Source organism: Protomyctophum parallelum (genome assembly GCF_964188405.1).
Source record: "Protomyctophum parallelum genome assembly, chromosome: 2".
NCBI classification, from domain to species: Eukaryota; Metazoa; Chordata; class Actinopteri; order Myctophiformes; family Myctophidae; genus Protomyctophum; species Protomyctophum parallelum.
In genome coordinates this window covers 10,664,277-10,688,132 of record NC_139699.1, presented here as the reverse complement: position 1 = coordinate 10,688,132, position 23,856 = coordinate 10,664,277, and the positions used below count along the sequence as shown (strand labels likewise).

The 23,856-nt window shown below is 42.6% G+C and overlaps 1 protein-coding gene across 2 annotated transcripts in view; it reads left to right on the top strand.

Moving 5' to 3' along the window:
- tdrd3 (tudor domain containing 3) overlaps nucleotides 1–13,456 on the top strand; it is a 35,835-nt gene extending 22,379 nt beyond the window's left edge. Inside the window, exons 9-13 of one of the 2 annotated variants that reach the window (XM_083759154.1) lie at nucleotides 2,507–2,687; nucleotides 3,040–3,171; nucleotides 5,282–7,014; nucleotides 8,422–8,547; nucleotides 13,250–13,456. In XM_083759154.1, the coding sequence (XP_083615280.1) occupies nucleotides 2,507–2,687; nucleotides 3,040–3,171; nucleotides 5,282–7,014; nucleotides 8,422–8,547; nucleotides 13,250–13,297 (2,220 nt within the window). In that variant the 3' untranslated portion in view covers nucleotides 13,298–13,456. Of the gene's footprint in view, nucleotides 1–2,506; nucleotides 2,688–3,039; nucleotides 3,172–5,281; nucleotides 7,015–8,421; nucleotides 8,548–11,826; nucleotides 11,966–13,249 lie in introns of those variants that run through there. The other variant, XM_083759153.1, reaches the window with a different exon arrangement.
- The last annotated feature ends 10,400 nt before the right edge of the window (nucleotides 13,457–23,856 follow it).

Below are 23,856 nucleotides of genomic sequence, written 5' to 3'. Positions count from 1 at the left end.
CCTAAGTACAAATATAATTTATGAAAAGCTACTACAGTGAAGTCTGTTCACAGAAGTTGTTGTAGGATATGTGGGGATTATCTGACGAGGTACCATTTGAGTGTGAAAAACCTTACATATACTAAATAATACTAAATTGTTTATAGGGTCAATATAAGTAAAATAATATAGCCTTTCCACAGGAGTATTTTTTATATTCTTCCAAAAAGAATACAAACAAATAGCATTATTACAAAGTTATCTCCCTCACTGGGGAAAATTCCGGGAGGAAAAACGGGCACGCACCGGGGTGAGTTGTCCAGTATTCCTCTGAGGCACACTGGTGTCCAGGTGTCTCTTGGAATTTTGTGACAACCACAACAAGTTTGCAATATATACAACTGTACAAATAGTTGTGAATTATTTTTTTATTTACTGTTTTATTTACTGACTTTGCACTCAAACTTCCCAATCAACCATTCGCTAAGCCCAACCAAATCTACTCTGCCAGACCCAAGCTCAGTCAAGCTTTGCTTCTCCGTTCTCACCCATTGACCTTCATGTTCTATTATCTGTGTTATTAATAGATCATTTCAGGAGCAAAATTTCAATAAAACAAAAAAAATACAGGGCAATGTTAGAGGGAGAAGCCGTATCCATTGATTGAGTTATTCAAGTTTTAACTTGCTGTCCCTATTTCAGACATGTCATAAGTGGACATTTTGAAAGGTTATTTAATTTTATTTATAAGCGATCCGTTGTGAGCTTGTAGATTGGCAACAGTAGCTACAAATACAGCTGTGCCTTAAAGTGTACGTTTTACTGTACTTGCCCATTGGTGTATCTCAGGCAATGCCTGGTTTAAAAACCACGGCTTCAATGTATTTGGAAAGAGGAAAGAAATGCTAGAAGTTTCCATCAGCAGCAGTCATGAATTATTATACTACTGAAGCTTGAATTTATCCTTACCGAATACGAGATTTAAAAGATACTAGGCAATTTTAAATGTTCCTTTTTCTTTTTTTCCCCCTCCTCTTCCCTTTGTGCCTGTTGGATAGGGTCAGTCTCACAGTCACAATCTAAATGTTAATCAGTCACATGTCTCGCCCCTGGATCCAGCTCCCCGAGTCTTTCATAATTGCTTATTATCCATACTCATTAAAAAATATGTCACGATTGAGTAGTCTTGCCAAGCTTCTCAGTGAGCGTGGTTGGGTGGCAGCGTGATGGTGCACACACGTTTTCAACTTAAAGAATTCATGGACTAAACTGGGTGAGCGTGTAGATTTTGAAAACACGATTAATGTTGCCGTTCCATCGCATGGTACTAGCATGGTCCGGCAAAAAGTATTACCTGGTACTTTTTTGTTAACCCATTCTGACCGGGCACCCATTTTGGTGTCAGCATCATGTTATGCTTTAGCTATTTAAAAATATCAGATCTACAAGCTCATATCGCGCCACCGAGTGGCGCGATACGAGCTTGTAGGTCTGCTATTTTTGAAAAAACGAAGAGCGACTGACATTTTTAGAATCTGATCTCAGGTCAGAATGGGTTAATCAGACCCAGTGTTTGTCCAGTGGAAACCTCGTATGAATCTGATCTCGGGTCAGAATGGGTTAATCACATCCATCGATAATCGAGATTCCAAGCGAGCTGAAGCGATACCAGGAGGGGACATGAAAACACTGAAGTGTTTCACCGCAATCCAACCATTAGATTTTGAGTTACCTTGTAAGGGGCGACTGTGGCTCAGGAGGTAGAGCAGGTCGTCCAATGATCCATTGGTCGACGGTTCGAATCCCGGCTCCTGCTGTCTACATGTCAAAGGGTCCTTGGGCAAGACACTGAACCCCAAAATAGCCAATCTACAAGTTCATAATATAGTAGATTGGCTATTTTTGAAAAACATTGAAACGTTTCACCTACTATATTGACATGACTAGTTCTGTCTGTGAGGATTATAAATATCCAATATATATACCGTTATCTATTCAATTGGCCAAACTTGGCACAAAATATTGCTCAGTGGTTTTGGCTATTGCCTCCGAGCAAGAGGAAGCTTTGGCAGTGTGTGTGTGTGGCATACAAAGGTATCAGTCATTTGTCAAAACCATATATCCACATATCGTAGTGTTGCACCACATTTGATTACCTATCAAATTATGTCCTGTCACCCACTGCAATGACTGACAGAAATGAATGAATGAACTGAAGCGATGGACATGTATGTATATAATAATGTTAGGTCAGACTTTATATTATCACATCAAGGCATTAAATGCCAGGCCCACATTTTTGGCGTCTTTTTTTTCCTAGTTTAACCAATGAAAACTTGACTAAATAACTACATTGAACCCATTGGAACACAGAGTCCTTTCCGTTTCCTGAAAACGGTTCCAAGGTTTTGCCTGACAGTGACGATGTATTAATGTGCCTTTTTTCTTCTTCTTTTCAATTTAAACTGTTCCTCCACTCCCTCGTAACTTTCCAGTATGTAATAATATCTCCAATGTGGGTACACAGGTGGACGAGCGGGCTCTGAGAGACATCATGGAGATGGGCTTTAACAGAGAGGCTGGGCGCCAGGCCCTGATGGAGAACAACAACAACCTGGAAGTGGCTCTCAACAGCCTGCTGAGCGGAGCCACTGGAAACCGACCCTCTCCCACACCACCCATAGAGCCCAGCAGGCCGCCACCTAGAGGTACACACACACACACACACACACACACACACACACACACACACACACACACACACACACTCACACACTCACACACACACACACACACACACACACACACCGGTAATAATCTGGCTTTATACTGAACAAAATATCCTACAACCAGGAATAGGAACATTCTCTGTTGTGCACAACGGTGTCACTGTTGCGCAGCCTAACACACACATACACACACACACACACACACACACACTCTCACACACACACACACACACACACACACACACACACAGAGGACAGGGAGGAGAGCTTGTACAGTACAGCATCACTCAGTTCAGACCGGTCTGATTTGTTTTTTATTGTGTTTTTCCAGGAAGAGGTCGGGGGAGAGGACGGTCCCGGATGGAGGATGAGGAGGAGGGAGGAAGGGAGGGAGGCAGGCCCTCTGGACCCAGCACTCTCTTTGACTTCCTGGAATCCAAAATGGGAGCGTTCTCCGTCGATGGTGGGTGACATGGTTTTTCTGATTGGTAATAACACGCCTAATTAACTTTGTCCTGATGGCCCAGGCGGTGGCGTAACCGTCTGGGCACCCGACTGGTAATCCAGTCGCAGTGTGCCGCGGGTTCGACTCCCGAGCCCGACACGGCCTTTACTGCATGTCTTCCCCCCATCTCTCTCCCGTTTCCTCTCAGCCTACTGTCTGTCCCTTCAAACAAACAATAAAAAAACTTTAAAAAAAAAAGAAACTGATGGAGGCGTGAGATTTCCAGCAAAGGGCATTTTTTGCTGGAATCCCCCAGCAAGAGGGATATTGGAAGTTCTTCGCCAAAAAGTGTATTTGCCCCCTACCTTCAGAATATCCATATTTTTGTTTTCTTGAATTAAAATGAGCATAAATGATTTGATAAATGATTTGCGCATTGATCTATATTCGCATAAGCAAGTATACATATTTTGGCAGGAAGGTGTCCAAATTCATTCGTTTCATGCAAGCATGAAAATATCTCTAATAAATAAATGATCTGCCAAATAGATGTGACTAAATTTGACTGAGGGACTGCCATTGGATTTTTTGGAATTTTCATTTTTTCATGTCATATGAAAGCAGTGAATCATAGCTTCATATTGGTTGTTCAGTTTGACCCACCCGTTTTGGAGATCTGGCTTATAGAGTACGGTAATGTCTTGCAGAAAACAGCGAGTTGAGAAAACAGACTTGAAAGGTTCACTTCTGTGGTCTCTAACATTACACCTAGCTACATGTTTTGTCATATTTACATGTCGATTTCAGCTCTGACACTTATTTCAGACATGCTCTAGTATGTGAAGAGTCTGCCTGTGCTTTTATCTCATTTTGATTAAAAAAAAAAGTTTTTCTCCTCTGGTGAAAAGCTGTAATTTGCGTGATGGCAGTCCCTCAGTCAAATCTGGTCACATATGACGGGGAATGAACTAGAGAGACCCAAAAGGGGATCATGGAATCAGAGCCCACGGGTCGATGCTAGGGAGGCGGAGGGATTGCAAACCTTGATAGGGCAGCACAGGAGAGCAGCCAATAGTAGAGCACAGCGAGCAGCAGCAGAACAGCACAGCAGGGCAGCCAAGGAATGGTCAGGTAAGCAGGAAGGTTTAAATGGCCCAACCCGGTCAGATGAAGAGTTCATGTGACTCAGTGATCGTCACCTCTGTAGGAGTAGGCGCTGCGTTGAGTTGTCGGCCTTAACTATAGCTCTGCAGGCTTCACATCATTTTAATTCTATTAAGTCTTAATGTGAATGTCTCCTCTGTTCTAAAATATAAGTCTTGATTCTTGATGCACACACACACCCCCACACACACACACGCGCGTGTGTGTGTGTGTGTGTGTGTGAAACCAGTGTTGAGGCACAACGTTCACAAAGTTAAAAGAGCAAATGATGTTACAGTATAGTATAGTAACCAAGTGGGCGATATAAAATGGTAATGTCCTTAACTACGGTATGATGATAACTGAGGAGTGTCACCATAATGCCCACCTTGCCCAGACAGGTGGCAGTTTGTGCCGAGGGCATTAATACCGTTTCAAATTCAGACATGTCACTAAATCACCAGCACTGGTTTGGCTACAGCTTCTGGATAATGGATGTAAGTGGGGCCCATTTTGGGCGGGAACCCATTTTGGTGTTTGAAGCATTGTGTTATACTTTAGCTAATGGAAAATAGCAGATCTACAAGTTCAGCAAACTTGTAGATCTGCTACTTTTGAAAAATGGTGAAAATGTGGTGCAGATCTTTGAATATATTCTTTTTTTTACTCAAATCTTTGTTTCTGGGGGGTCCCTGGAACAACATATTTGCAGATGGGGGTCGGTTGATATTGAATATTGAGCACCACTGATACAGAAACGTAGGTATTTCAGAAAACTGTCATAATTTAGAAGATTTTTTTTAAAATTTCAACGTCAGGCCAAAATGGGTTTAAGTGGGCACACAAGAATGCAACCTGTAAGAAAGAATGCAACATAATGTATTGGTCTAATAAAGAAACTTTCTGTATCGCCCTATAAATGTAACCTTGTCAATTTTCTAGTCTTACATGTACACATTCTTCCTCTTCTGTGGTTGTTTCTTAGAGCCAAAGAGTCAACCACCTCAGAGATACCAGGACGGTAGGATGGGTTTCTCCTCCAACTCCAACGACTTCTCATCACACAACAAGTTCTCTTTCCAAAACGACAACAGACAGCAAAGGAACGACAGACCGCCCCGCTTCCACAGGGACACGGACTTTCCCAAACCGGGCCAGGAGCCCAGTTCCACCTCCTCTGCACCCTGGAAGGGCCAAGAGAGGGAGAGGGGGTCCCGTGGTGGTGGTAGGGGGCACGACAGATGGCAGAATGACAAGCGGGAGGCACAGCCGGACGAGCACTCTGGCTCTCCGTCCTTCTCCGTGTTCTCACGTTCAAAAGAACCGCGGCCGCAGATGGAATCTGCTGGACCTTTCCACCAGCGCTCACGAAACGGAGACGGCGGTGGTGGGGGTACGGTCGGCAACTTTCACCCTGCCACAAAAGACAGCTCGTTGTTTGAACAGCCACACCGGAGAGGGCCCAGAGACAATGCACCCACGTCTAAAGCACCTGACACTACTAGCAACGCTCCGGATGGAAGAGGAGGGGGCTACAGGCGGGCAGAGAGCAGAAATGAGGACACCAACGCACCAGATGGAAGAGGAGGCTCTAGGCGGGGAGCAGAGAGCAGAAATGAGGACCCCACCACCAACGCACCAGATGGAAGAGGAGGCTCTAGGCGGGGAGCAGAGAGCAGAAATGAGGACCCCACCACCAACGCACCAGATGGAAGAGGAGGCTCTAGGCGGGGAGCAGAGAGCAGAAATGAGGACCCCACCACCAACGCACCAGATGGAAGAGGAGGCTCTAGGCGAGCAGAGAGCAGAAATGAGGACCCCACCACCAACACACCAGATGGAAGAGGAGGCTCTAGGCGAGCTGAGAGCAGAAATGAGGACCACCCCACCACCAACGCACCAGATGGAAGAGGAGGCTACAGGCGAGCAGAGAGCAGAAATGAGGACCACCCCACCACCAACGCACCAGATGGAAGAGGAGGCTACAGGCGAGCAGAGAGCAGAAATGAGGACCACCCCACCACCAACGCACCAGATGGAAGAGGAGGCTCTAGGCGAGCAGAGAGCAGAAATGAGGACCACCCCACCACCAACGCACCAGATGGAAGAGGAGGCTCTAGGCGAGCAGAGAGCAGAAATGAGGACCACCCCACCACCAACGCACCAGATGGAAGAGGAGGCTCTAGGCGAGCAGAGAGCAGAAATGAGGACCACACCAACAACAACAGGAGGAGGGGCAGGAATGACCGGCCCTTCTCTGGCCACCTTGACCACCAAAGGGTTAGCCTAACTCCTAACCTGGGCCTGTTGAACTGTACCTCGTGGCCCGCCTCGGCCCAACCAGGGGGAGGGTCCAAAGACATCCAGGCAGGGGGAGGGTCCAAAGACATCCAGGCGGTGGGAGCGTCCAAGGATGTCCCGGCAGGGGGTGACGCTCCTCACCTCCAGAATGGACACTTGGAGCACAAAAGGACTGGGCCCATTAAGCTAATGAACTCATCCGGTCCTCCTCCTCCCCACAAGGAGAACTCGTCTGGTCCTCCTCCCCACAAGGAGGAGCTCTACAAGAAGAACAACACCTCTCAGAACGCTGGACCTAAAAAGAGGCAAGGGCAAGGCAGAGGTCAAGGTCCAAAGGGTTCGGAGAGAGGTCAAATGATGGAGCAGTTTTGGAAACCTGGAGACCACTGTTTGGCACTTTACTGGGAGGATAGCAAGGTAGAGTAAAGAGTTGGCTGTCTACAGATTGCATTGCTGTTTTGCATTTTCTCCCCCATATAATTTTAGTAAACTTTGTGAATAGAGGGTATGCGTGTGACATCATCGTACCTGGAAGTTATGCGGAAAAAACTACTTTCTGCAGGCCTTGACAGCCCATTCATCCAAACAGAAAAGTCCTTTCTGATTGCATTAAACAATGTTAAACTCACCAACATTACAACTGAACGAAAAACAAGTTTTTGTGTCATGAAAATCCACCATAGAATGTGGTGTTGAATATGAGCTACTTTCTGTCAAGAAATGCCCTGCATTTGACTTCTGATCTGAAGTGTCAGAGTTTGGAAGTGCTTGTTTTCAATAACACAACATGTTGCTGCCTCCTGCATTATGTGACATTTAGAAACAGGTGGTACGCAGGACGGTTGAGTGATTTCCAACGAGCGCTTCCAAACTCCAACACTCCACGCTGCTCAATGTTCTGCCACTCAGTCTATATGAGGGGGGGCGTGTCCTGATGGGAAAAGCATGCATGTGCATACTCTATACATACATAGGGATGCCTGGAACTGTTCAGTCTAATTCATGTCAGAGAATCTGATTCAAGAAAACAATAGCCTGTGATATGATCATATGACTACTAAGATGTATTATGATGGGATTTGTTTCCCACGGTCGATGTTGGATATTAATTACATGAGGAGTCTGAGGACTGTGTGTTTGTCATCAGACACTAATAGGCAGATGCTAGGTTTGATGTGTCCACCTTCTATCGTAGATTTGTAGCACAACATGTTTGCTATTTCACAAATGCCTGAATTCTAATAGTAGTGTTCATTCAGTGGTTCTGAAGGGGTCGTTGTAGCATGTTTAATTCAATTTGAATTAGTGATGCACCGAATATTCGGCCGCAGAAAGTATTCGGCAGAAAATGGCAAAAAAATGCATTTTCGGCCTATTCGTTTTCGGCCCGAATAGGCAGAAAATATATCAATATATGCAATTAATGCATTCAAAAGAGCTGAATAAATGTTTTATGGACCCATAATAGTGAAGAATTTCCCTTTCGGTGCATCCCTATTTTGAATTAACCCATTCTGACCGGGCACCCATTTTGGTGTCAGCATCATGTCATGTTTTAGCTATTGAAAAATAGCAGATCTACAAGCTCATATCGCGCCACCGAGTGGCGCGATACGAGCTTGTAGGTCTGCTATTTTTGAATAATCGAAGAACGACTGACATTTTTTTTTATCTGATCTCAGGTCAGAATGGGTTAATAATGAAACTGTCAGGATGTAATAGACATTTTTTTAATCTGATCTCAGGTCAGAATGTGTTAAGTAGTGGTATGATTGTGATTTGAGGACTGATGATGTCGTCTCTCTCTCTCTCACGTGTCCAAAGTTCTACCGGGCCAGAATAGACGCTGTGCATCCATCAGGCTCGACGGCCGTGGTCGTCTTCAGCGAGTACGGAAACTGTGAGGAGGTCCTTCTGCACAACATCAAACCTGTGGACGCTGACGGCTGGGTGAGCAATGACTGAAGACGGGAAACCCGTTGTGCATGTTGGAACCTCTTCAATAAACATTCTATAGAAGCATTTATACACTCTTAATTGGCTTCAACAAAGTGGCCTGCCGACAATCAATGTCCTGTTTGCACAATAACCCAACCTCTGGTTGTGGCTGACTGCTGGATAGAGAGGAAGATTATGTTGTCGATATCTGGCAGAAACCTTGTACTGCATGTCCAAAACTTCGTTAGCATACGAAAAACAAACTTCTAGAAAGGCATCGTTTTTCATCCGGGAGCTTAAAATGCCTATTGTTTCATTGCAAACCGACCAGCCGTTTTTTGAAAACCTAACCTAACAGCATCTGAAAATCCAAAAAGCAGTTACCAAGTGCATAAGTGTTGATGATTTTTTTAACGTTATGGCTGCCGGGAGGTAAAATGGCTATTATCTGGTATTTCATATGTAAAAAATCATAACAATAAACCATCGCAAACTAATTTGGCTCGCCCCCTAGTGGTCGGTTTGCAATGAAACCATAGCCATTTTAAGCTCCCGGCAGCCATCGTGGACGCCATCTTGAAAACGATGCCTTTCTACATGTTTTTCATAAAATTGTAAAATTTTATTTAGCACACCCACTTGTAACAGAATCCATTGAAAAATCTATTTATTATTTTTGTTTTCAACCATACCTATACTATCTAACATTTGAGTCTGTGCTAACAGACCACTAGGGGGCGTTCCCGACGCATTTGCACAGCTTTTTGAAAACCTTATACCACGCCAAAATTCAAAAACAAAAATCACAAAAAGCCACATTTTGGTGATTTCTTACAAGTACCACCCCCTGCTTGGTTTCTTCCTGACAGCGACAATATCAATCTATGTTACACAAACACACACAATTAAACGTCTCCTTTGACTAGTCCATCACAATTGATTTTGTGATAAAAAGAATATTTCCCAAATGCCCAAAGATTGAATGGGATTCCTTGTTGTCCGCAGTTAGACTTTAGATGTTATTATGGTCCCCCAAGGGGAAAGTCCTTTCCACAACACTGTGTACAGTACCAGACGACGCCACACAACATACTGTACAGACAGACGGCAGTACACACACAGGTCTGTTCAGAGAGGCCTATCTCTTTAACCCGGTTAGACTATGTTTCTATGCCAGTGGTTCTCAAACTATTCCATGTCAATAACCCCTAGAATTATATGTATTTGGCCGCCGACCCCCCATCTGAAAATATGTTGTTCCAGGAACCTCCTCCCCCCCCCCCCCCCCCTCCCCCCCAGAAGCAAAGATTTGAGTTAAAGACGTTGGCTCTGAAAGAATATATATTCAAAGATTTGCACCACATTTCCACATTTTCAAGACTTTTCAAAAAAATAGCAGACCTACAAGCTAAAAAAAAAAAAAAGCAGACCTACAAGCTACGAGCTTGTAGATCTGCTATTTTTCAATAGCTAAAGCATAACGTAATGCTTGAAACACCAAAAGGGATTCCCGCCCAGAATGGGTTAAGGTGGCTATGGCAGAGGAGAGCGGGTGTTGGGCTTTTCCCCAAATGGAGTCCTTGTTGTGCTTCTAGTGTTCTGGTCGGTAGGATTAAGTGGTGATTGAGTGGATGTGTGTTGTCCTGTTTCTATTGAGGTTGCATTGCACGAATGGCCTTCTTGTTTTGTTTAGTTTAGTTTAGTCTGTTTAGATGATGGATTGATGAGTAAGATCAAGAAGAAGTAGTGAAAGTATGTTGTTGCTACTGTAGCTACCTGCCGTGATATTTGTCCAAATGTTCTTCATCTTTATCTGTTGCTTTTGAGTTCCATGATGGAAAAAAAGGAAGTACTGATCACTAGAACACAGCGCCTTTTGGGCAGCGGTATACTTGGGGCCCATGCAGACTTGGGTAAGTCTGACTTGGACAAAGCCAACTCGAGTTGTGACAACTCATGACAACAAACACAATATTTTGGACCAAACAAATAATTACAAAGAAAAAAAACAACAAAAAAAGTGTTGTAACCTGCCGTTTCTTTCTACTTTCTAATTCTTTGTTTGGCCCAAAACATTGTGTTTGTTTGTTATGATTTGTCACGACAAGAGCTGGCTTTGTCCGCGGCATAGACACAATGCCACTGAGCTGGCTGACGCTCTGCCAATCCGTGAAGCCGACTGTTTGTTTTGGCCAATCAGGGAAATTGGTGCTTACACAATCTCCCAAACACTTCAAACTCGTGACGTCATGTTGTAGTTTGGTGGTCACCCCACCACCGGAAATCCAGACTATGTATGAGCCTTTACACTATTACACATATTACATATTCTGTAAATTATTGTATAATAGATATTCAATCTCATTGGGTATAGAAACGGGTACCAAAATTTTGAAAACCATATTAAAAAAATATATATATATATATATATATTAAAATAATAATGACATTAGTAATCCAGATATACTTTTGGAAAAGTTAAATGGCTGGTTATATTGCTCTTGACGGAACAGAAATGCACAAACAAAACTTACCTGTAGCTCCCAACATGCGCTGCCGGTTAAAAATCACCCGTGTCTTCCCTGTGAGGTTGGGGTTTTGCGGTTAAACTTACCTGTAGCTCCCAACATGCGCTGCCGATTAAAAATCACCCGTGTCTACCCTGTGAGGTTGGGGTTTTGCGGTTAAACTTACCTGTAGCTCCCAACATGCGCTGCCGATTAAAAATCACCCGTGTCTACCCTGTGAGGTTGGGGTTTTGCGGTTAAACTTACCTGTAGCTCCCAACATGCGCTGCCGGTTAAAAATTACCCGTGTCTTCCCTGTGAGGTTTGGGGTTTTGGGGTATGGCGTCAGCGTCGCTGATTAAACTTACCTGTAGCTACCGACATGCGCTGCCGGTTAAAAATCGTGGCTTCCCTGTGAGCTTTGGGGTATAAAGGTGTCGGACTCATGCCGGCGAAAAACACTGCTGTGGGTGTTGGCGGCGAATCCGCGGCATCAGCCGCTGCCAGAAGATGCATTGGCTCTCCCTCGTATTGCATTCGAGCAGAATGCACTTTGTTGGCCTGTCGTGTAAAGCGTGATCTTTGCCACACGATGCAGGTGAAAGGAAGGAATCACTACTTCTGGTTCATTTTGCTCACAGAGCCCAGAAGCAACAGATGAAGGCAATATTTTGACTGGTATCACACACCCATGTAGCTACTGTATACGACACAAGATTCTGCCACAGTTCAACATCACTTTACAGTAAATGCACCTACAACGGCATTGCATGTTTTCTGGTAGGAGGAAGATGATGGGTACAGTGATAGTTCACTAGAGTTCCGTCGTGGGGGAGATGGGCAGACCAGACGCACAGTGACACGACCCACAAAGGAGTACTACCAGCCACCTAGGGCACGTGATTGAGTCATCTCCATTTGTCCCTGGCAGGTAACAAAATAACATAACACATTATTGTGCTATTTTAAATAACTAAAAACGATATATAATGGATAGGATAGTTGAGAGACAGACAGGAAACTAAGGCAGAGAGAGAGGGGGAAGAGAGACAGACAGACATGCAACTCGTCTCCAAAGTGCACACATTGTGATTTAATATGTTGATGACAACACAACGCCTGGACAGCGCAGCGCCCCTTGTGCCACGTTGTGCTGTTGTTATCCTTCAGTAAGTTGTCTTTCATCTTCCCTGTGAGATCAGCGTGAGTCAAGGTTGACCAATATTGTGTCGTGCTTTGGTAGCAGAGTGAGTGCCACATGTCGTCAGGATAACAAGGTCTAAACCAAGGACTTGGAATTCAGTGTCCAAAGTACTGTTTCTATTCTATACAGGCAAGGAAATGGAACGGCACCACACAGTACTTTGTATATGCTTGTGTAGCTGATATTTAATTTTGAATCCTCTGATCAGCTAATCGCACATTTTGAGATGATCATATCATACCACGCCATCCATAATTAATCCTCAAACGGCTAAATCAATGATTGTGGTCATTCTCACAGCTAGGGAATGGTGTGAGACCCACGTTATTGGCAAATTCACTTCACTATTCACTATCAGCATTGGACTGGACATACTTAATCCAATGAAAGAGACATCTGACCATGATTGATTACCTATTAATTTTAATCTCAATGGAAGCTGCTTTTTCATACTCGAGTCTCGTTTAATTAAATGTTTGTGAAAGGCACACGATTATAGCATGTAGCTATGTCGCACAATGCAAACGCAATTAAAAACTGACATTTGATCCCGACTTTAAAGCATATTTAAGCCTTTTAAAACGATCAGGTAACAGTGTTGTTTACTTTGATTACACTGGCTCAGCTACTGTACATCATCATATCCCAATAAAAACATGTTGACAATGAGATCTTATAGTAATTAACTTTTTAACTAATTACATTTTCACCAAATATACTGCAGGTATGTATGTAATGTATAAAGCATAACAATTACATGTTGCTGGGGAAAAAAGGAGCTAAATAGTAAATGAATAGCACAAGAGGTTATGGTAGGTCCACACCATTAGATAGCATTAGTAATTTAACTTTGTATAAAAATCACTAACTCACTTGAAACAATGAATCACACATCAGATGATATAAGACACGTTGAAATGCAGACAAAATATAATAACTTGTAATGATGTGATGTCAATGTAATAATAGTTCCTCTTGTCTCTTTCTGTCCCTTGCATCACAGAAGAATCATGTCTCTCATCGTCAATCCAGAGTTCTTCCTGAGAACTGAAGTGTCCGTTCCCTCGATAACCTTTTTAAAGGGCTTTACACATATGCAAAAACTGACATTAATTGAACATCACTTAATTTGTTATTGGGCATATTTGCTGTAAATGGTGTGAAGATTTGTAAAACAGTTGCAATGTCATGTCAATAAATGATAATTCTAGTATACACCTAAGGGGTTTCTGTGTTTTTTGTATAAGTTCAAATGATTTCATGTATAACTTTCTTTGGCTTTTCGCCTTTATTTTTTTTATTTTTTATGGAGGTACAGACAGTAGGCTGACCGGAAATGGGGAGAGAGATGACATGCGGTAAAGGCTGCCGGGATCAGGAGTCGAACCCGCGGCACACTGCCAGACTGGATTACCAGCCAAGGTGCCTGGACCACTGAGCCGATTTTATGTATAACTAGATAAAGTGCCCCTCGGGGCACAGGTCTCCAGGTCAGGTTGTGGCCTCCTGGTTGCAAAAATCCACCTGTTTGTGGCACTATCAGGCCAATGTGAAAAGGGTGGGATATATTCCTCAGCCTAGTAGGAAAGTCTGTGAAAGATTTCACATAAATGGACGCTGCGTTCATGATTTGAGGCTTTTTATTTTGTTCAAAACGGTCCAATCCTGCCAACTTTGAAAGCCAATGTTAGCCAATTAGGATGGAATATGAAATATCGGGCAGATCCACCTTGAACACATGACTATAAAGATAGTGTGTAATGATTTGATTAGATTTATTTATTTTCACCTGGTGGCGCTATAACAGGCCGTTCTGGAAAATCTGAGGCAGAGGTTCATCGTTGGCATCCAGGGAGTGTGTGTGCAAAATTTGGCATCGACAAATGTTTAGTAATAGTACAGGCATGACGTAATGGTCTAAGTCTAAGAGTTGTACAATGAAAAATATTAAGCGTATAATAGTCAAATAGGAAGTTATAACAGGGTAAAACGGCACAGAAGGTGAACACATTACAAGACAAATTGCTTGTGTTAGTTTTTAAACCATATAAAAAGGCATTAATAGTATTGGTTTGAAATGCTGTCATGCCAATCCTGACTGATTGATTCTGTGTGTAGCTTCTCTATTTATCGTTTCCCCCCCTTCATTGCTGCATGGGCAAACACACTGCTAATCACAAAGTGTGCACCTCCAGCTCATTTGTCGTGTTCCGTGAAGCAAGACCAAAGGGTAAGACAATCTCATCTGCCTGTAATGGAGACGGTAACACTGGAGAGATATCATTTTGCACATTACAAAAGGGACTATCGCTAGCTTTCCATGCACGCTGCACACACCACTAGGGTTAGCTATTTGTGGACTGTTGCCGTGCAGGAGACACAGTTTTACACATTGAGAAACAATCTCCATCTCCGCTTCAATTTCACTTTTACCCACGGTGGGGTCGAGTGGACAAAAGAACCAGAGGTTCAGCAAGGAGGTCAACCTCGCAATTCTATATCACTGGTCGTAAAGGATTTGCTCTTATTTTCCAACCGAGGCTCCAAGTGAGCATAGATTAATAATTGACGGCCGGTAATATGGAAACCCATCCAACGGCCAGGGAACTGAAAGTGAAGCAGTTAAGAGCTTCGTTAGACCAAGATAAACCTGGACTGAGTTAAGTTTTTAACAAGCAACTGATAATGGTAGAAAGACGAGAATATTGGTGAAGGAAGTTTAACCAAAGTGCTAACATTTCGTGGTGGTTCGTGTTAACCCATTTTTACTGACGTCAAAATTTTAAAAAAAATGTCTTCTAAAAATGCTCACAGTTTTCTGAAATACCTGTGTTTCGCCGAAAATTTTATGTATTTGTCTGCCGACCCCCATCTGAAAATATGTTGTTCCAGGAACCCCTCAGAAGCAAAGATTTGAGTTAAAAATGTTCGCTCTGAAAGATCTGCCGCATTTTCACGATTTTTCAAAAATGGCAGACCTGCCACTCTGTGAGCTTGTAGATCTGCTATTTTTCAATAGCTAAAGTATAACATAATGTTTAAAACACAAAGGGGTTCCCGCCCAAAATGTGTTAAGAACACTAGTCTGTGCCCATTATTCTGATGCACAAAAATATTCAAATCTTCTTGTAGGTCACCTGCGAGAACAGTAGGACATGTGAGTTAGTGCACCAGTCTGACTGTCACTTTGAGCTAGACGAGTGTAATCTGATTCCTAGTGAATGGAGAGGCCAATATGGTGGTTTCCTCTGGCTGAAGGAGAGTGACTAGTGAATGGAGAGGCCAATATGGTGGTTTCCTCTTGCTGAAGGAGAGTGACTAGTGAATGGAGAGGCCAATATGGTGGTTTCCTCTGGCTGAAGGAGAGAGACTAGTGAATGGATAGAGGCCAATATGGTGGTTTCCTCTGGCTGAAGGAGAGAGACTAGTGAATGGATAGAGGCCAATATGGTGGTTTCCTCTGGCTGAAGGAGAGTGACTAGTGAATGGAGAGGCCAATATGGTGGTTTCCTCTGGCTGAAGGAGAGAGACTAGTGAATGGATAGAGGCCAATATGGTGGTTTCCTCTGGCTGAAGGAGAGAGACTAGTGAATGGATAGAGGCCAATATGGTGGTTTCCTCTTGCTGAAGGAGAGAGACTAGTGAATGGATAGAGGCCAATATGGTGGTTTCTTCTTGCTGAAGGAGAGTGACTAGTGAATGGATAGGGGCCAATATGGTGGTTTCCTCTGGCTGAAGGAGAGAGACTAGTGAATGGATAGGGGACAATATGGTGGTTTCTTCTTGCTGAATGAGAGTGACTAGTGAATGGATAGGGGCCAATATGGTGGTTTCTTCTTGCTGAATGAGAGTGACTAGTGAAAGGATAGGGGCCAATATGGTGGTTTCTTCTTGATGAAGGAGAGTGACTAGTGAATGGATAGGGGCCAATATGGTGGTTTCTTCTTGCTGAAGGAGAGAGACTAATGAATGGATAGGGGCCAATATGGTGGTTTCTTCTTGCTGAAGGAGAGTGACTAGTAAATGGATAGGGGCCAATATGGTGGTTTCTTCTTGCTGAAGGAGAGTGACTAGTGAATGGATAGGGGCCAATATGGCGGTTTCCTCTTGCTGAAGGAGAGAGACTAGTGAATGGATAGGGGCCAATATGGCGGTTTCCTCTGGCTGAAGGAGAGAGACTAGTGAATGGATAGAAGCCAATATGGCGGTTTCCTCTGGCTGAAGGACAGAGACTTGGGTAGCAGTTTAAATAACATTAATTAAAGGCTCCTGACATGTTTGAGTCTTGACAATATATGACATTCCAATTAGGTACTAATGTTTTAAATAATAATTGAAAATAACCTTCAGGATGAAACAGTCAATTAAAACTCAAAGTGTTTGCCCTGTGGGTCATATTAAATGTAATGGAACTGCATTAAATGGGTCAACTCGCATCCATGGGCTTTTATGATTATGAGTATAATCCCATAAAAAGATGAGTTAAATCTCTACCAAAATGTTGTCGGCGTTGCTTACTTGTTGATGTATCTGGATTCAAGTCTGTACACAGACTTGTTGATGTGTCTGGATTCAAGTCTTTACACAGACTTGTTGATGTGTCTGGATTCAAGTCTTTACACAGACTTGTTGATGTGTCTAGAGGAAAGCCAGAGATGTGTTTTTCCCTGACAAACAGCTCCTGCAGGGTTACGTTACATTTGCTGGATCACAACAAAATTGAATTTGATATAACAGAGCAGTTATTATGTCGTCAAAAGTCAAAACATGGCATAACCATTTCTTTGAACTCAAATGTACTCACATTTTCACTGAATTTCTGAGTACACTCAACTTTGATTTGAGGGTGATCCATATAGGTCTAGGATGATGAAAGCATATCACTACTATAGCAACTGCAACCCTCATTGTTTAGGTAATGGCAATATATACTGTTTTGTACTTTACGCATACAGTACATTGCCTTCTTGCACAATCCAGAAAGTGGCCTACTTCCTGAAGTGGTGACCGTCATCATAGATTTTAAAAATCACACCCGTGTGAAGTAAGTGGTGCAACTCCGTGTGGGGGGGGGGGGTCCCGGGGGGGGTCCCTGGAACTTACAGACCCGCAGGAACGCGCCCAGGGTGCCCGGTTCTGGCGAGCCGCCCCATGTCCGAAACAGTCGAGAAATGACAGTTACCATGTGGGGGGTCCCCTCGGGGGTCAAAGGCCGGTCGAGTTTCTAGTATTCACAATTGGTTAATTAACTCTTGCAGAGCTACTTATACAAAATCACAGAGGTTGACCCTTGGTTTGGTACTGCCAAGTGCCAAACCCACTCTATCGCTGAGTCTAGCGGATTCCAATTCCATCAATGCATTGAAAGGGGGGCGTGTTGGTGAGGGGAGGGCGGTTGTTCAGTAATGACATTTTTGTTTTAGGAAAATTCATAGAGAAGGCATGGCAGTTACGTTGGAGAACCATGTATCCATAAGTAACTGTCTATGTATTTTGTGTATATGTATCACTATGTATGTACAATTTTGTGAGTGTCTTGTAAGCCCGTGTGGGCTGGGCATCTTATGATGTAGGACACTTTAATAAAAACTATCTATCTATCGAAAGGGACACAATCACATTTAATCAGAGCATTGGATGCTCTCTCTCTTTCTCTCTCTCTCTCTCTCTCTCTCTCTCTCTCTCTCTTTCACACACACACACACACACACACACACACACCCCTACACAACATCACTGTTATTGTGTACATGATGTACTGCACCAGCCTATGGATTACACAGCAATAAAGGTGAGTCTTCAACTCTGTTCCTTGAATCAACAATGTCTGTAAGAATCTTGGACTTTTCTGTATACTTTGATTGCTGGCCACAAACAAACATGTCTGACTGTCTGTGCGCTGCTACAGTTCCTCGTGTTTTTAGCCTAGACATTGTTTTTGTGTGCACAACACATGCACACTGAGCCCAGGGAAAGGTGAGAGCTGAAAAGATGTTCTTCGTTTGCTGCCTTGCCTTTCCCAGGCAAGCCCTCCCTCTCTCCTCTCTCCCAGTTGCTCACGGTCTCTTTGCCTTGCAACCCGATCGGCTTTAGTAATAGAAGGAGGAATGCTTTTCTGCCCTTGAGAGGGAATGGCCGCCCTCCCCTCACCAGCACGCCATCACTCTGCCCCCTTACCTCGTTTCCCACCTGCCTCCCTCTCCAGCCATCCCCATTCACAGCTGTTGGTCATTATCATTTCACTTGCCCGACCCCTCTCCCCTTCATCACAGTAACTATGGCACCTTTGTGGCTGTGACATTTGAACCCTGTGATGTTGTTAAAGGTCTCCATACATAATCCAGTCCACCTCTCTAACAATGGTCATTGTTTCTCTCCTCAGACAGTAGAACAGTATGACTGCTGGTCTCTAGGCTGGCCAGAGAGTATTTGCTGGTGGAGAGGCAGGGGAGTTGGAAGAATGCAATAGAACACTGTCCTGTCTGTATAAAATGGGACCCTTGTAAGGGTGGTATGCTGGTGTCCCTTTACCAACTGAGTAATTAAAGACCAACTGAGTAGTTAAAGACCCCATTACAGAGTCGTTTAATCAGCTCATATTATGGATTCATTTGAAAGGCAGTGCATTTGGGAAACCTTTACAGTTTAATGTTAAATCAGGGCATCGAGAAAATATTTTACTTGTGAAATAGCTATTGAATCTCTCTCAAAGTGGAGTCCAGGTACTCCCAGGGGTCCACAGCAAATTGAGTTAATAATTATAACCAAAATTGTTTTTCAAAATCAGAAACACATTGCATTGTGACTATTTTCAAAAACAAATTGAAAGAATTTGGAATATTTGATACAATAGATAACTTTTCTTGTAACCACCGCGCTCTGACTTACCCGTTCAAATCATATACTGGGAATAAAGGTAATGGGTCGCACACACCAAGACTGCATTTTGAGGTTTTATTCTTGCGTGATGGATCGGAGACAAATCGTTTCAGCTATCCAGCCTTCATCAGTGTGATAAAGGCTGGATAGCCGAAACGTTTACAGTCTCTGATCCATCACGCAAGAATATTTGATACAGAAATCTCCAAGTATTGGAGTCCCTCACACAAAATATTTTCAAATGGTGTTACTAGGCCAAATACAAAACAGGCCAATATGAAGTAACTAAGAGGAGGATAATCAAAAAGTGATTTGAAGAAAATGTGTCCTAGGCCAAAATGTAAAGTGTCCTGGTTTTGGTTTACTGCCACCATGAGGCTTGTGATGAATTTGGGGTGGAGTATCTTCAGTGTCTGACACTGATTTGGTCCAGCAGTTTGAGTTTCCAAGATTGGCTGCATATACAGACACACAGGGGCAAAAACAACTCCCAGAGATAATTACATAATAGTGTGATGTAGTATGTAATGATCACTAACAAATACGCCGGGACAACACTCCACACGTCCCAAACTCTTCTCCATTCTGGCTCCCAAACTATGGAATGCAATTCCCATCGCAATCAGAACTGCAGCCTCACTACCAATCTTCTGCCGTAGTCTGAAAACCCACCTCTTCAGACTCCATCATGGCCCGTAGGACTTACCCTACCCCCTTAGATAGAACTTTATGTAGAGCATTTTATACAGACTTGCATTTTATGTATTCATAGCACTTTATAGTATATATGTATAATATAGTATGTATAGTTTCATTATATAGATATTCCACTGTTATGCTCTTAGTTTACGCATGTTTCATGATAACTACTTTTTATGTATGATGTATTGCCATGCTTTTTGTTTTTGCTTATTGTAAATCGCTCTGGATTAAGAGCGTCTGCTAAATGCCTAAATTGTAAATCTGTAAATGTAAACTAAGAAAATGAAAATGTAATCTCACAAGTTTGTGTGTGTGCTTGTAATGTGAAACTATCTGTAATGTGAAACCATTATTAACTGCTTAGATTTTCCTTCAAAGACGTGGAAGAAAAACAGGAACAAGGAAATGGCAGCTTTAAATACGCTTAAAAAAGATTTAATATCATGTAGAATTATCAGCACAGGAAATTGAGAGGCTTTCAGTGTCTAGGGTGTTTGCACAGTGTAGTAGGGCATTTGAGATTGAAAGGAATACAAAGACTAAACCCTGAAATACTTAGTTGTGCACCAGTGTTGTCCATCGAAAATAGATCTTCAAGCTCGCAACACAATGCATTTCTAGCATGTAGATCTGCAACTTTCGGTGGGGCACACAATATTAATCGATCTTAACTAGGGATGTCCCGATACACTTTTTTCGCCTCCGATCCGATCCCGATACCTCAATTTGTGTGTTAGCCGATACCGAATACCGATACCAGTGTCGTGATCTCATGTTGTGTTTATAGCTATAGCTATATACTGTATCTCGTGTTGTGTTTATAGCTATCTAGCTATATATCTCATGTTGTGTTTATAGCTATAGCTATATACTGTATCTCGTGTTGTGTTTATAGCTATCTAGCTATATATCTCATGTTGTGTTTATAGCTATAGCTATATACTGTATCTCGTGTTGTGTTTATAGCTATCTAGCTATATATCTCATGTTGTGTTTATAGCTATCTAGCTATATATCTCGTGTTGTGTTTATAGCAGACTCCTCACTCAAATATGCACTTGCAGTTTGGGAAACTCCAAAGCAAACTCCACATGTCCCAACATTTTATTTACCTGCCATAGTGTCAACCCCTTCCTTACCCGTGTGTCGGATCTGTGGATAGACTGGCATATTTGCAGATACCGATATGACCCGATATGACAAATAAGATACTTTTCCCGATACCGATACAGTATCGGGACGTCTCTAATCTTAACACAACCAGCAGCAACTGGTGCATAGCTGAACCACTAACATGCAAAAAAGGCAATGCCTGTGCGTGCGTGCATCTGTCTGTGTTTGTATACGTTTGCTGCTGGGATTTATATGCAAATGTGATTTGTCTTGCAAAACGTAGGTCTAACATATTTGGATAAAATGACCAATGTGTAACACATCCACACTTCTCCTTCCTCTTGTGGAAATAGTAACATGAGGGTGATATGGTAGTCTTGATTTAAAATAACAAACAGTCACGTAAGCTATAGAATGAGACAAACTCCAAAGATTATTCCAGAATACAGACACATTGGGTTTTTTTTCTTCCTGGAAACACTTCCAAAAATAGGACTCCTGAATGTTGTGAAATTGGTTGTATTATTCTAACCGGTTGGTAGCTGTCTCTTATTTATAGTTTTGTTTAGTTTTTGTTTAATTTATTTATTAATAAAATAAAGTGCAGGTGAGAAATAAATCACATAAAGGTCCTCACCTAAAGGTCCTCACCTAACTAAGTAGTAAGTTGAACCAACAAAATGTATAGTAGGACAAAGCAGAAATGTCCTCCAGGACCTAACCCAAAAAACGAATTTTGTTGAACATAAACATGCATGTCTACAGTATGTACAGCAGGGCAATTCAACTAAATACACTTCTCCTTAGGCCTTACACACAAACTCCTGTGGCGTTATGGGCAGTATTCTCTTTCTCTTTCCTCTTAATGAACTCCACGGGAGATGGATGAGTGAGGTAAGCCATCTGACATCACAGGCACACACATTGACATTGGACCACGAATGTTGCCTCGAAGCTCTTAAATCATATTATAGGAGGATTTTGTCATGTTTAATGGGAAACAAGTGACCCAGAGTCCAGAGCATGTACAACAATACCTCTGGTGTAGGAATAACTTCTATTCTATATGCCACACCAGTGCCAGCCCACAAGAGACTACAGGTATGCCGTGCGGTATGGCCATACTATTTTAATTAACTGAATAATTAAAGAATAATTTTAAAGATAACATTTAAATCTATAAATGCACCAAGTCTCTGTACGTGTGTGTATATGTACTGTACGTACGTCTGTAATCCACGTAACTCAAAAAGACGTTCGCACCACCGTCGTTCAAATTTGACACACGCGACGCGTTCCACACCACCACAGGGAGTGGTCACACCTGATCACCCCTGCATCTCCATATATGGAGCTGGCCTGTGATGACATCACTACAATGCTGTTCTGAGCTGACATCTGTATAGACTCCATATTTGGGCATGCCTGACAAAAAACTCCATATATGGGCATAAATGGAACACAGACATAACTGGGTGGGGCCATGCATTTCCAACTTCCATCGTTCCCAATGGGCACCGCTCTAGTAAATCCAATTCAGAGAACAAGATGAGGAGTACGTTTTACAGTAGGCTGCATATTGAAGCTAGATTGGTGCTGCTGTTGGTGCTAATGGCTGTTTTCAATGTGCAGCAGACCATATCCTATACGTGAGCTACTCTTCAAACATTCACAACATTATGAAGCAGCTCTGCTGTTACTCATAACCTGACAATTTAACTGATAAATGGCCCAGTTAGTGGGACCAGAGACAGCTGTAAGGGTGAATGATAAACCAGGTACCTTTGCTATTGATCTTTATCATTACCACCTGTAAGACCACACAGCACAACAAATAGGTTCGTAAAGCAACCTCTCAATCACGTTTATGGATCCTGTCCAGTTTACACTAGATGACTTCAATGTTAAGAACAAAACAACCATATAGTCTAGCGAGAGTGTATTGTTTTTGTTCTGTGCTGCTGAGGTTCAGTCTTTTATAGCATGTGTCTTTGTTGATTGCCACTGACAAGGCTTGCAGGATTATAGGTTCAAGCTGTCAATAAAAAGCTGATGTGTTTTCAAAACCAAACTATACTTGTATTTGATGTCGTCAAGATAAATGTATATGAAGTGAGTTATAGAGCCATTCACAATAGCTTATACCAATATGAGTGGGTACTGTACCTCCTAAGATGTACATTAATACTAAATTGTGCTCTCTACAAAACAATTTCATGTAAATGTATGTACATGAATGAATGAATGCCTTTATTGCAGACTCAGGGTCCATAGAGAAACATACAAAATACAATACATCCAATAAAAAACAGTCCAAATGTACATGTTAGACAGGCATTTGTGACAGTTATAAATAGTATCTATAGTGCAGCTTTTGACAGGGTTATTTATAGTGACGATGATGCTATTCACAGACTCATCCAAGCGACACATGAATCTATGCATTAAGTTCCGCAGAACAGCTTGAACAGTATTGACTCTTGCAGCCACAAACATTTCACTTGCACTGCACTTGCATTTTGAGTAAAATTATGTACAGTATTCTCAAGTGTTATTTTGAGTTGTTTTCTTTGTCCAGGCTAGCTCATGCAGTCACAAGACTTGTCTTGACCTTGGTCTTATATTTTTGGTGTTTCTGGTTCCCTGACCGCACTAACAAGGTGGTGTTTTGTAGGCAGAAGCTTGTGAAGCAAAACTCCTCTGACCCCAGAGGGCAGAAGGGCTTTCTTTAACTTATTCCAAAGGCTCCTCTTTTTTAAGTCAGTATTGCATGTATTGTACTGGTAACAGGTACGGTCGCCTCTTTTCCATCTCGCTCCACTACTCTACCTAGCTGTAAATAACAAACATAATTCATGTTGGTGATTATATAAAAGGTATTATCATATTAATTTATCATTGTTAAGTTCACTCTGT